The sequence below is a fragment of the Brachyhypopomus gauderio genome, chromosome 19, assembly GCF_052324685.1.
Source record: "Brachyhypopomus gauderio isolate BG-103 chromosome 19, BGAUD_0.2, whole genome shotgun sequence".
Taxonomy (NCBI): Eukaryota; Metazoa; Chordata; class Actinopteri; order Gymnotiformes; family Hypopomidae; genus Brachyhypopomus; species Brachyhypopomus gauderio.
This window is the reverse complement of record NC_135229.1, coordinates 789,928-803,314: the sequence shown is the minus strand read 5'-3', so window position 1 is coordinate 803,314 and position 13,387 is coordinate 789,928. Positions and strand designations below refer to the sequence as shown.

Genomic DNA, 13,387 nt, shown 5'->3' with positions numbered 1-13,387 from the left:
TTGTGTGACCACATATTTATATAAATCTACGAACGACATGGGCTTCTGTTACTATGAAAGCGATGTATTTATTCAATAACAATGTGAAAAAATAATCACACACAATAAAAAATCTTTTGTGTAAAATAAGATTAGGGGATAAAACAAATATGAATAATATAATTTTATTTTATGTACATGTTTAAAAGGTGAATAAAACTATAAAATACACAACAACAAGTAAAAGACTCAATATAAACACAATAATACTAAATAGTATTTTATAACAGGAGAAAAACTAGATACGGTAATTGGGTGAGTGTGTGACATTCACACTACAACACACACACACACACACACACACACACACACACACGTGCACCAAGAGTATTGAACTCATTTCTTAATTTCTCCTTCCACTTTTACGAGGATTGAGTTCTGAAAACTGTAAATGGGTTTCCATTAACAAAAGCAAACAAAATAAGCTTTTTTTTAAAACCAGTAACGTTTCCTTGTTTTTAGAAATTGGTGAATGTATTTTTATTTTAAAAGGTGACTTGGGATGTGTTTTTATGATTATAGATTTAAAAGCAAGACTAGAGGGACCATTGTAGTTTTAGTGTCCTGGACATAGTTCGTTCAGCTCAGGGTTGTCCAGTACAGATCAATCCCATTAGCACAAAAACCTCCATAGATTACAGGAGGTTCCCTTTTTATTAAATAATCTCAAACATCTAGAAGATTGTTAATTCAGAAGTTTACTTTCTGAAGCCAAGAGACTATAGTTAATGTTGAGATATTATGTAATGGGATGATAGTTTTGCTAATGGGAGGAGAGGCCACTGAAATCTTTACAAATGAGAATCTGTACATGAGGAAATCATTCATTATTGACTGGTGTCTGGACCCAGTGTGCGGCTGTATTAGTGTGTGTTCTGCTGGGTTTAAGTCCACCAGCTGGGAAACGTAAATGTACTTTTTATGCAAATTCAGTTTTAATTTGAACATCTAAAATGTTTCTAGACTTGTTTTCACACTTTTTAAAATCAGTGGAGTATGTCTGATTTCAAATGAACTGTACAAAGGTACAAACAACTCACATCAACGATGATCTGGAAACAAACATCTCTCCACACGCCGTTTCTGAACCACTGGTCCATCTCCTGTTTTTTTAATATAAAAAATATAAAAATGCTTTTCAAATACCATATTCTAAGTTCAGATACAAATGTGGAAATTACCACTTCTACGTTAGAGGAGGAAATACATCGTGTAGGACAAGAGGACTGTACATATAGAAAAGGGTTAGAAGTTTTACCTCTAGAACTTCCACTTCATGAGACTGCACTCAAACCTTTGAGCACTTAAAGTAGCAAACAACTGTAAGGTTTAGACATCGGGATTCTTTCTCTTCTGATTGGCACTCTTAAGTACCAGTTATGAAAAATCCCACAACACAACTTTCAGCATGTGGGATGTGACTGGTGTTCCCTCACTCACGTATCCAATGTCAACTTTGAGTTGTACATTTTAAATCAACTTTGAGTTTTTAGCTCTAATTCAACTTTGAGTTGCTTGTTTTAATACCTTAAAAGTTTGAGTTATCTGCTCTAAACCAACTTCTGGCTCGTTCTAATACAACTTTTGAGTTGTTCATTCTACTTGAGTGTTTCCCCGTCCAGCAGGACTCTGCACTGCTTCTGTTGTCCCGGTCCATGACCACTCTGAAGTGGACCGGTCCGTCCTAACCCACGGAGCGGACGGCGTCCTCGTGCTGTTGAGGAGGGGCTGAGCTGGTCTTGGATCACTGGTAGAACAAACCTAGTTGATTTCAAGGGGCTTGGATAAACCAAGGAAACTTAAGAAGTCAGTCAAGGTTCCGCGCCACGGTGATGTCAGTGTGAACGTCCTGCTGGGTCTCGAGGTTTACTGGCACAACAGTAGATGGACATCCTGAAGGGACAGCAGCATCATTCTAGGACTGTTGACTGTTTCTCTCTCTCTCACACACACACAGACACACACACACAGACACACACTCTCTCACCTAACGATGGAGCCAGTGTTCATTGTCCAACAAAGTTCTTCCTGTGACCTCTGGTGTCATCCACAGATGCCCATTGGCTGTTTTCCAGGATACACCATGTAACCCTAGCAACCCCTCAGTGGACAGAAGTTCTATTGCTTTTCTTCCAGCAAAGTGTCTGATTAAACAGGAGTACAGGGTGGGGTGGGGGTATCAGGGGGTATCAGGGGGCATATAACACTACTGTTGCCCTCACGCCTTCTTTCCTTTATTTACATATGGCGATGGGAAAAGAGGGACTGAGACGGACAGAAGGAGAAACACCATGTGATCAGCCTGGGCTAGTGCTAACTGTGCTAACATCTCTCTCCACTGATATCACTCTCTCTTCTGATATCTCTCTCTCCTCTGATATCTCTCTCCTCTGACATCTCTCTCCTCTGATATCTCTCCTCTGATCTCTCTCTCCTCTGACATCTCTCTCTCCTCTGACATCTCTCCTCTGATATCTCTCTCCTCTAACATCTCTCTCCTGATATCTCTCTCCCCTGATCTCTCTCTCCTCTGATATCACTCTCCTCTGATATCTCTCCTCTAACATCTCTCTCCTTTGATATCTCTCTCTCCACTGATATCTCTCTCCTCTAACATCTCTCCCCTGATATCTCTCTCCCCTGATATCACTCTCCTCTGATATCACTCTCCTCTGATCTCTCTCATGATATCTCTCTCCTCTAACATCTCTCTCCTGATATCTCTCTCCTCTGATATCACTCTCCTCTGACATCTCTCTCTCTCTCCTCTGATATCTCTCTCCTCTGACATCTCTCTCCTCTGATCTCTCTCCTCTGATATCACTCTCATCTAACATCTCTCTCTCCTCTGCTATCTCTCCTCTAACATCTCTCTCCTTTGATCTCTCTCCGCTGATATCTCTCTCTCCTCTAACATCTCTCCCCTGATATCTCTCTCCTCTGATATCACTGTCTCTTCTGATATCTCTCTCTCCTCTGATCTCTCTATCCTGATATCTCTCATTCTCTCCTTGAATATCTCTCGCTCTCTCCTGTGTCCCTCGTTCTGTCTTCTGTCCCTCATCCTCCCAACAGCGTGTCCCTCTGCTCATTTCTTTTTTTTATCAGCACTTTATTTATATTGGTTTGGCACTGTAATAATGGTGAGACGTCACACAATGGAACAGTACAAAATACAGTGTGTGTGTTTGTGTGTGTAGAATCTAGCTGTGACTAATAAATAATTTTTTAGCTAATGATTGTGATGTGTTATGTAAATATGAGTACAGTGTGTTTTGGCATTTTTTTCTTTCATTTTTTCATTCTGTTTTTGAATGTGTGTGTGTGTGTTACTCTGTGTTTCAACATGTCCATTACACTCTCATACATGCGTCTGCATTCTCTGGGTGTGTCTTTGAGAGTATTCTGTGGGCGGAGACGAATAGGAGAAACGTGTAGAGCTTCCATACTTCCCTAATCCAGCATCTGGCCCCACCCCTTGACTTGGCCCCACCCCCTGTCCTGTAGGATACATCTCATAGGCTGGACCCTCCTCCAAGGGTGGAGCAAAGCCTAGCCTATACTGCGCGTACTGGGCTGTGGTTGGATATCCATAGGTGTCATAAGCAAGCTGATTTGTTGATTCCAGTAGGCCACATTCTCTAGAATAGTCTGTGGTCTGAGGTGCTGGTTTAGGCGGGGCTTGACTCTGCTTCGTCCTGGCGATGGTGTTGAAATGTGCGTAGGTGTTGTGAGGAACCCGGGACGATGGGCGGGGCTCGTAGCGGCCGATGGGGGCGGGGTTGATGTTGGTTGCTGGGCCTGTTGCTGAGGCGGAGACAGAAGCGGGATTTGGCGGGCGGAACTCCTGGTATTGTATCGCGCGGGAGATTGGCCTCACTTCGTCGTGCGTCGTCGCACGGACGTTGTAGTAGCCGTTTGTGGGGTCCTGAAAAAAACACAAATGTCTTGTATGTGGTGGTTCTGCGTATGTGGAATTAGAGACGTGTGCACCTCCTGGATCAGGACTCTCCAACACTATTAACCTGGAATATTAACGTGTACATGGAAACAGCTCCAGCTGTAGGAACAAGTGAAGCTTGTTGGGATTATTTCACTGATAACTAAAGAAATGTAATCTGATTGATCTGGGTATGTAATCTGATTGATTTGGGTATGTAATCTGATTGATCTGGGTATGTAATCTGATTGATCTAGGTATGTAATCTGATATAGGTCACAATAACGGACAAACTTAATTTAAACTGCTAACAGTCACACTGTCATTTATTGACCACAGGGATTAACATGTTCAGTGAGACTTGGTGTTAGACACACACATGAAAGAAGCTAAAAAGCATCCTGGTCCATCAGACCATCTGACCACGCCCCTACGAGCACACGTCCTGGTCCATCAGACCATCTGACCACGCCCCTACGAGCACACGTCCTGGTCCATCAGACCATCTGACCACGCCCCTACGAGCACACGTCCTGGTCCATCAGACCATCTGACCACGCCCCTACGAGCACACGTCCTGGTCCATCAGACCATCTGACCACGCCCCTACGAGCACACGTCCTGGTCCATCAGATCATCTGACCACGCCCCTACGAGCACACGTCCTGGTCCATCAGACCATCTGACCACGCCCCTACGAGCACACGTCCTGGTCCATCAGACCATCTGACCACGCCCCTACGAGCACACGTCCTGGTCCATCAGACCATCTGACCACGCCCCTACGAGCACACGTCCTGGTCCATCAGACCATCTGACCACGCCCCTACTACTCCCAGAGTAGTATAGTAACGGAGTAGAAATACTTCACTACTGTACTTAAGTACTAAAATGCTGTATCTGTACTTTACTGGAGTATTATTTTTTTTCTCCTACTTCCACTTTTACTTCACTACATATTTTCCATCAGTTTAATACTTTTACTCCGATACATTTTTTATGTGCTGTATAGTTACTCGTTACAATTATAAACATGTTAGCTGGCGCTGTCACCGGGTCAAGCGATCAGGCTGTTTACGAGAAAACTGCGCATGCTCTGGTCGCGTCTCGTTTACTCTGCTGCTGCCTTCACTCAACACTTGAGCTTTGTAATCTAGGTTCACTTGACACGTCGTGATGGTCCGCGCGGCGAAAATGACGCAATCGCGGTGGCTCCGCCCATGCGCGTTGGCCATGCGCACGGTTGCGTCGCGAGGTCGTCCGCCTCTCGATTTTTGTGCATGCGAAGTTACAAGGTGGAATTCACGCACTTGTACGGCACTTTGAAGGTCAATTTTCAGTATTTTCCAGCACCTTCAGCTTAATTGACATATTTATACAAATACACATATACTCGAAATTATTCCAAATAAATCGCTTTTTATCTCATTAAAAGAGATGGTACCGTGTTTGGTAACAGCAGAAGAGCAAAAAAATTCACCTTCAAACTTGAAGAAACATCAATGTAAGTTATAAATATAACGCACTGAAGACACTCCAGCTTTAGCTGTCAGTAAGCGCTAGCTAGGTTAGATATCTTAGCTAACTAACCTAATTATGTTCATGACGTGCTGCAGTATTAACATTAGCTGGCAATCCTAAAGGCGATGTCACACTGAGTTGTGTTTTTAGCAACAGTAATCTGTGTCTCTTTTCATGCTGACTAATCATGTGTCCATTTTTATAGTGTAGTGTTTTTATAGGGTAAGGGCATTTATTGAGGGTAAACGCAGGGCAGTAGGCTCACCCTTAGAATCAGACGGACGGATTTTACGTCCAAAATACACCTCGTTTTCTCAGCTAAATTAAGGCTAACTTGTACTTCTGCGTCAAACCTATGACGTAGCGGGACATAGGTTATTTGTTTTTTGTGTATGAAGTGTTAAGCCCAGTTTTTTAAGTTGCTACTTGTTTGTACATACAGAACACTTGTTTATGTGGTCTTTGACATCTTTGATTTGTAAGTGATATATATAAACAATTGATAATCAAACTTTGACGGCTTTCTTTAATTAATTCAAAACACAATACTTGTACTTTTTACTTTCAGTACTTGAGTAATACATTTTTGAATAAACTACTTGCAATACTTAAGTACAAAAAATGCTGAATGCTTCTCTACTTCTACTTAAGTAAAGTTTTTAAAGAACACTTCAACTTTTACTCAAGTAAATTTTTTGATAGAGTACTTGTACTTTTATTCAAGCATGGGTCTCTAATACTTTATACAACACTGATGACTCCAGAAGTGCAATGACCAACCCTGAAACAGGAAGAACCCAGCATACCTGCAGAAGGTTTCATGTGTCCACCGAGACAAACACCTGGTCTCACGTGTCCACCGAGACAAACACCTGGTCTCACGTGTCCACCGAGACAAACACCTGGTCTCACGTGTCCACCGAGACAAACACCTGGTCTCACGTGTCCACCGAGACAAACACCTGGTCTCACGTGTCCACCGAGACAAACACCTGGTCTCACGTGCTCACCGAGACAAACACCTGGTCTCACGTGCTCACCGAGACAAACACCTGGTCTCATGTGCTCACTGAGACAAACACCTGGTCTCATGTGCTCACTGAGACAAACACCTGGTCTCATGTGCTCACTGAGACAAACACATGGTCTCATGTGCTCACTGAGACAACCACCTGGTCTCACGTGTCCACCGAGACAAACACCTGGTCTAACGTGCTCACCAAGATAAACACCTGGTCTCACGTGTCCACTGAGACAAACAAGTGAACAAGAATGGCATTCATGGAAGGACACCAACCTTAACCCTATTGAGATGCTGTGTGTGTGTGTGTGTCTCACCTTCAGTTCATACTCCTCTCTGGGTTCCTGTGTTTCGGGGTGTGTGTCCTGCTTCACGTCGACTTCATCTTTGAGCGGCTGAGTGGAGGGAGAGAGGGAGACAGAGGGAAGAAACTAAACCACCGAAACCCCACAAACACACACACACACACGGAGAGAGAGGAGAGGAAGAGGAGGGACACACACGGAGAGAAAGAGGAGGGACACACACACGGAGAGAGAGGAGAGGAAGAGGAGGGACACACACACGGAGAGAAAGAGGAGGGACACACACACGGAGAGAGAGGAGGAGAGGAGGAGGGACACACACACGGAGAGAGAGGAGAGGAGGGACACACACGGAGAGAGGAGAGGAAGAGGAGGGACACACACACGGAGAGAGAGGAGGAGAGGAGGAGGGACACACACACGGAGAGAGAGGAGAGGAGGGACACATACAGAGAGGGGAGGAGAGGAGGAGGGAGAGGAGGAGAGAGGAAAACACCACATCAGGTTGATCAGCAGAAGGGCAGACCAGGCAGTGTGGGGGCACTAGAGTACCTTCTCCCTAGGGTTAGGGTCGAGGTTAGAGTTGAGCTCCCACACGCACTGATTTGAATTCAATCGCTGAAGCTGCCACCATCAAAAGTGGAGCTCAACATATGTGTGACTTTCGTTTTATTCAGCTTATTAAACTCTAAAATGCATTTGGTACTGTGTGTCCTGTATCTATTCTTGTTGTAGCATGTAGTTGATCATTATAAGTTAGGTTTCCCTGTACTTGGAAAGAATCGTAATGTCCATTAAAGAATTGTAATGTCCATGAAAAGCTCTTCTAATGAAGAATCACATTGAAGAATCATACTGAAGAATCAAACTGAAGAATCATAATTCCTAAGGCCAGAGGACTGACGGCATTATCAGTGCCTTGGGCCGACGGCTTTTTCCTGTTCTTCTATAAAAACAGGAAAAGCTGTTGAAATTGTGGCAGTGGTCACACACTACAGCTGCAGATATCTGGTAGAAAAAGGCCTTTTCATGCCAAAATATTCCGGCACATTTCACATTTCATGGCAGACGCTTTAAGGTCAATCGTGTTCAGCTTGGCTGATGGGAATTTTAACATCGGTGTGATTCGTTCACACTCCAGACACTTTGGCTCTAGATTTCTCTAGATGAGGCGAGTCCATCCCTGTCCCTGGAGATCTGCCCTGCTGCACAGTTTGGTTCTGACCCGAATCAAACATGCTCAGTTCTGCAACTCAGACTACATACTCCACTTCCTAAAGAAGGTGGCGTGGCGGATACGCCATGAAGCAAAGCTCTTCCAGGTCAGCAGGTCACCAGGGGCAGGGCTGGAGTCGTCTGTCCCAGAGCCCAGTTCTAGTTGTCTCTTCCTCCAAACACACACACACACACACACACTAACACACACACCGGCCTCACTGTACTGACTGCGCACAGCTTTGGGTTAAGCCGAGATACCAGGCAGAAGTGACTGAACTGGCCTGCAGGTGCAGCGTGTCAGGGTGGTACTCCACCCCCAGAGGAAGGCGGGGCTTATCTGATTAAGGGGTTGGGCTGATGGCCGATTTTGGAGTTTGGAAGAAGAGAGTGGTCTTGTGCTACTATACTCACAGAGTGCATTGCCTTTACCATGCGAGTTGCCGTGGAAACACTGGCTGACTCCTCCTCCATGCTGGGCGTCTCCTTGTTCACCGTCTCCACCTTGATATCTGGCTTCAGTGTGACCCCACGACGACCTGGAAGAAAAACCAAAACGCTCTTCTTTAGTGAAGCACTATATTACTGTATTAGGAGGAAGACCAGGCCCCACTGTGCAGTAGATTTGGTATGACATCACTACCACCCCAGTGCGTTTTACACCATCATCCAGAGCTACGTCCTCTCCTCCGTCAGAGACGGAGCTGGGCCTGGAGGGTGGAGCCCCACGACTGGTTACTGGTGTAGCACAGAGGTTGTCCACCCAGACAGCATCAATACAATCTGATAACCATCACCTCACCAGTGGCTTTGACTAATAACCATCACCTCACCAGTGGGTCACTAGTGTGCACCAGTTGTTCTAAACTGTAACTGGAACATGAAGGTGTCTCAGACGTTGTAGACACCTACAGTGTAGCTGATATGTCCGCAGTTCCTGAAGCCCCACGCGGGGTTTAATGGTGGACACCTGCTCCACCTCTGCTGAAACGCTTCACCCTAACCCGTGACCCGCAGCTCATTATATCCCTAGAAAAGACGCTATTACTGTGCTGAGTGTGTAGGGCAAAGCCGATCAGGGTTTTACGCTCTCATCAGAAATCAGAAAAAGTTTTATTGCCATTGAACAGGATTCACAGACTAGGAATTTGCTTCGGCATGAAGGTGCATGTGCAAGGTGCAACATAGAAACAAGTAGTAATAGGCATGCAAAATTAAGTCCACATAAATAATACCCTATCCGAATATAAAGTGCACGTGGAGTAGTGCATTCCAAGTATAGTGACCAAGGCAGGGTTGTAAGAGATAAATGACATGATTATATACTGTTCTTGAGTCCAATGGCAGAGGGAAAGAAACTGTTCTTGCGGCGCGAGGTTCTGGTCCGAATGGACCGAAGCCTCCTGCCCGAGGGGAGTGGATCGAATAGTCCGTGTGCGGGGTGAGATGGATCTGCTATGATCTGATCCGCTCTCCCCACAGTCCTGGAGACGTACAGTTCTTGGAGAGATGGGAGGCTGCAGCCTATCACCTTCTCCGCGGAGCGCACGATGCGCTGCAGCCTTTGTCTGTCCCTGGCTGTGGCCCCGGTGTACCACACCGTGATGGAGGAGCGGACCCGGTGTACCACACCGTGATGGAGGAGCTGAGGATGGACTCAGTGATGGCCGTGTAGAACTGTACCATCAGCTGGGCCAGCAGTTTGGCTTTCCTCAGCTGCCACAGAAAGTACATTCTCTGCTGGGCCTTCTTGATGAGGGAGCTGATGTTCAGCTCCCACTTGAGGTGAGTGGGGACAGGGGGCTTGTGGCTTTCCTGAAGTCCACAGTCATCTCCACTGTCTTCTGGGCATTGAGCACCAAGTTGCTGTTGCTGCACCAGGTCACCAGCTGGTCCACCTCCATCCTGTAGGCAGACTCATCACCGTCGGAGATTAGAGTGGTGTCGTCCGCAGTGAAAGTGTAACTCCAATACCAGGCAGCCAATGGAATGATGGGTTTTCCTTTCTTTTTTAACTAGAATGCGTCTTGAAGGGTGTGTCCCCACATATTATCTCCACAAGGTGGCAGCAAAATCACAAGTGTGATATTCAGACTCAGTTTTGATCTCTGTATCAGTGTTCAAATTTAACCTGTGGATCACTCAGAATTTAATTCTAGAGAAATCTAGATACAGACATAAGTGCACGCACACACACACACACGCACACACACGCACACACACACACACACACACTCACCTTCTTTGCGGTGGCGATGCAGGTAGTATGCCAGTGTAGTCAGGAAGAGGAGCAACAGGATGGAGGATCCAACTGTCCCTCCAGCGATGATCCCCACCGGCACGATGTCTGAGACACAGACACGCCAGACACGTCAGACACACCAGACACGTCAACAAGACACGCCAGACACGTCAGACACACCAGACACGTCAACAAGACAAGCCAGACACGTCAACAAGACAAGCCAGACACGTCAGACATGTCAACAAGACACGCCAGACATGTCAACAAGACACACCAGACACGTCAAAAAGACACGCCAGACACGTCAAAAAGACACGCCAGACACGTCAACAAGACACGCCAGACACGTCAAAAAGACACGCCAGACACGTCAAAAAGACACGCCAGACACGTCAAAAAGACACGCCAGACACGTCAACAAGACACGCCAGACACATAAACAAGACACGCCAGACACATCAAAAAGACACACCAGACACGTCAACAAGACACACCGGACACGTCAACAAAATATGCCAGACACATCAGACACACCAGACACGTCAACAAGACACGCCAGACACGTCAACAAGACACGCCAGACACGTCAACAAGACACGCCAGACACACCAGACATGTCAGACAGACACGCAGTGTAGGGACTTCACAAGACACATAATACTAGAGCACCACTCATGACCGTCCCGCACAATACAGGATTGTACACTGTAGGTGTTTGCATGTTTAGAATAAGACTGTAAATGTGCTACAGGCAGAGGAGGGGCGGGGCTACAGCAGCTCCTCACAGAGGAGGGGCGGGACTACAGCAGCTCCTCACGGAGGAGGGGCGGGGCTACAGCAGCTCCTCACAGAGGAGGCGGAGCCACAGCAGCTCCTACACCCTGCATTAATAATTAATACATTCTCATTTCAACATTCGCTGGTTACACCTCCAGGAGAAGATTTCTGGCTAATAGAGGCCAGTTTAGCCAGCGTTCTTAAATAGCTTACATTATCATCTTCAAGTTGAAAGTATCATCAGGTCTCACCTGTCTCTGCTAACGTGATGATCATGGTCCCTGGACCAAAGAGATTCCAGGCAGTGCAGTTGTATGTGGACTGGAAGTCAGACTCCATGACGTTATTGATGGTGAGTGTGGAGAGGACAGCGCCCCCTTGTGACGCCGGTTTACTCTGCTCCACTGTGTACCTCTCTAGCAGAGTGCCTCTCTCTTTCTCCCACACATTCTCTTTCCACGCCCACACCTACACACACACACACACACACACACACACACACACACACACACACACACACACACAGGAGTAGCAATCAGGGTTAGGCAAACACATCCTTTCTGAATGGAATAATAAAACTCTTTCTCTCTCCGTCATACACACAGAGTGAAGCACTATAGACTCTTTCATGTGTATCTGGAGGAGAAGCTGGTAAATACAGAAATAATTAAATGAAGTCTGGACATAACAGACACACACGCTCCAGAGAGAAGGACACAAGTGTCACTCCCTGTTCTCCATCTCTCCTCCACCTCTATTCCACCTCTATTCTATCTCTCCTCCACCTCTATTCTATCTCTCCTCCGTCTCGCTCCCTTCTTTAACATTTTAGATATTTCATATTTCGTGAGGTCAGTGTCTGTGCATTAAGAGATATTCAGTGATGTCATGTCTTATTATCCAGAGAGCAATCATGAAAATAGAGAGATGGAGAGATGGAGAAAGGGAGGAAGGAGGGGAGAGAGGGAGACAGAGGGAGAAAGGAGGGGACAGAGGGAAACAGAGGGAGAGAGATGGAGAGAGGGAGGGAATGTATAAAGGAGACAGAATGCCATATGGCCAGCTGTTTGAATTCATTAAATTTGAGAAGTGTCAGAGGGGGGAGGGGTTATCAAGGGGGAGGGGCTATCAGGGGTGGGAGGGGCTAGCGAGGGGATGGGAGCGGAGCAGAATAATAATCTGGACTTATTTATTCATTTATGTAAAGAGGAGGAGAGGTACACACAGCAGGAGGACAAAAGAGGGGACAGACGAGAAAAAGGGCAGAAACAGGAAAAAGAGGGATGAAGAGACAGACATGGGGCGATGAAGACGAAGATGAAGAAGACAGACATGGGGCGATGAAGATGAAGAAGAGACAGATGTGGGGCGATGACGAAGATGAAGGAGACAGACGTGGGGTGATGAAGATGATGATGAAGGGAATTAAGTGGGTGTGGGTGGGTGTGGTCACCGGGGTGTGGGTGTGGTCACCAGGGTGTGGGTGTGGTCACCGGGATGTGGGTGATGTCACCGGGATGTGGGTGATGTCACCGGGGTGTGGGTGTGGTCACCAGGGTGTGGGTCCTGATGTATACTGGCAGTGGGAACTGTCCTAATTGTACTATTTTTACTTAGGTTTCTAAAATCATTCTGCATAATTCTTTATGTAGAGTTTATTTCCCTCCTCTCTCTGTTCTGACCTTTATCTCTAGATATTCTGATCTGTTCTTAAAAAATCTAATTCTGTCTTAAGTTTTTTGTTTACTGTGTGAACATTGTGATTCACTGTGTCCTGACAATAAAACATTCCAGGGTAGATCTCCTTCAGTGGGGAACTGCAGGATTTTCTTCGAGTGTGTGTGTGTGTGTGTGTGTGTGTGTGTGTGTGTGTGTGTTAGCTATGTCTGTTTGTGAGCTGTGAATGTGTGTGTGTGTGTTAGCTGTGTCTGTGAGCTGTGTGTGTGTGTGTGTGTGTGTTAGCTATGTCTGTTTGTGAGCTGTGAATGTGTGTGTGTGTGTTAGCTGTGTCTGTGAGCTGTGTGTGTGTGTGTGTGTGTGTGTGTGTGTGTGTGTGTGTGTGTGTGTGTGTGTGTGTGTGTGTGTGTGTGTGTGTGTGTACTCACGATTTTATCCGGGGGAGGGGTGCTGGCTATGTAACATTTGATGTCCCCCCTCTCCCCTCTGACGGCATACTGGACTGGATCACTCGAGATTATTGGAGGACCTGTTCACCAATTACAATCAAACAATGACAGTGATCACATACATTAATATACATCAAGACAATCACAAAACACAAACACCTTTTTTAGGAAGGTGTATTTACAGCAGGTGTGTGTGTG

General features: G+C 46.1%; 1 protein-coding gene across 5 annotated transcripts in view; it reads right to left on the bottom strand.

Annotated features, from left to right (window-relative positions):
* Positions 1–100: 100 nt before the first annotated feature.
* kirrel1b (kirre like nephrin family adhesion molecule 1b) overlaps positions 101–13,387 on the bottom strand; it is a 55,757-nt gene continuing 42,470 nt past the window's right edge. For 2 of the 5 annotated variants that reach the window (XM_076981569.1, XM_076981572.1), the window contains exons 10-15: positions 13,169–13,269; positions 11,315–11,531; positions 10,281–10,388; positions 8,456–8,580; positions 6,839–6,952; positions 101–3,967 (exon numbers count right to left, since the gene is read on the bottom strand). In XM_076981569.1, coding sequence (XP_076837684.1) covers positions 3,401–3,967; positions 6,839–6,952; positions 8,456–8,580; positions 10,281–10,388; positions 11,315–11,531; positions 13,169–13,269 — 1,232 coding nt within the window. In that variant the 3' untranslated portion in view covers positions 101–3,400. The remainder of the gene's footprint in view (positions 3,968–6,838; positions 6,953–8,455; positions 8,581–10,280; positions 10,389–11,314; positions 11,532–13,168; positions 13,270–13,387) is intronic. The other 3 variants (XM_076981571.1, XM_076981570.1, XM_076981573.1) reach the window with 3 other exon arrangements.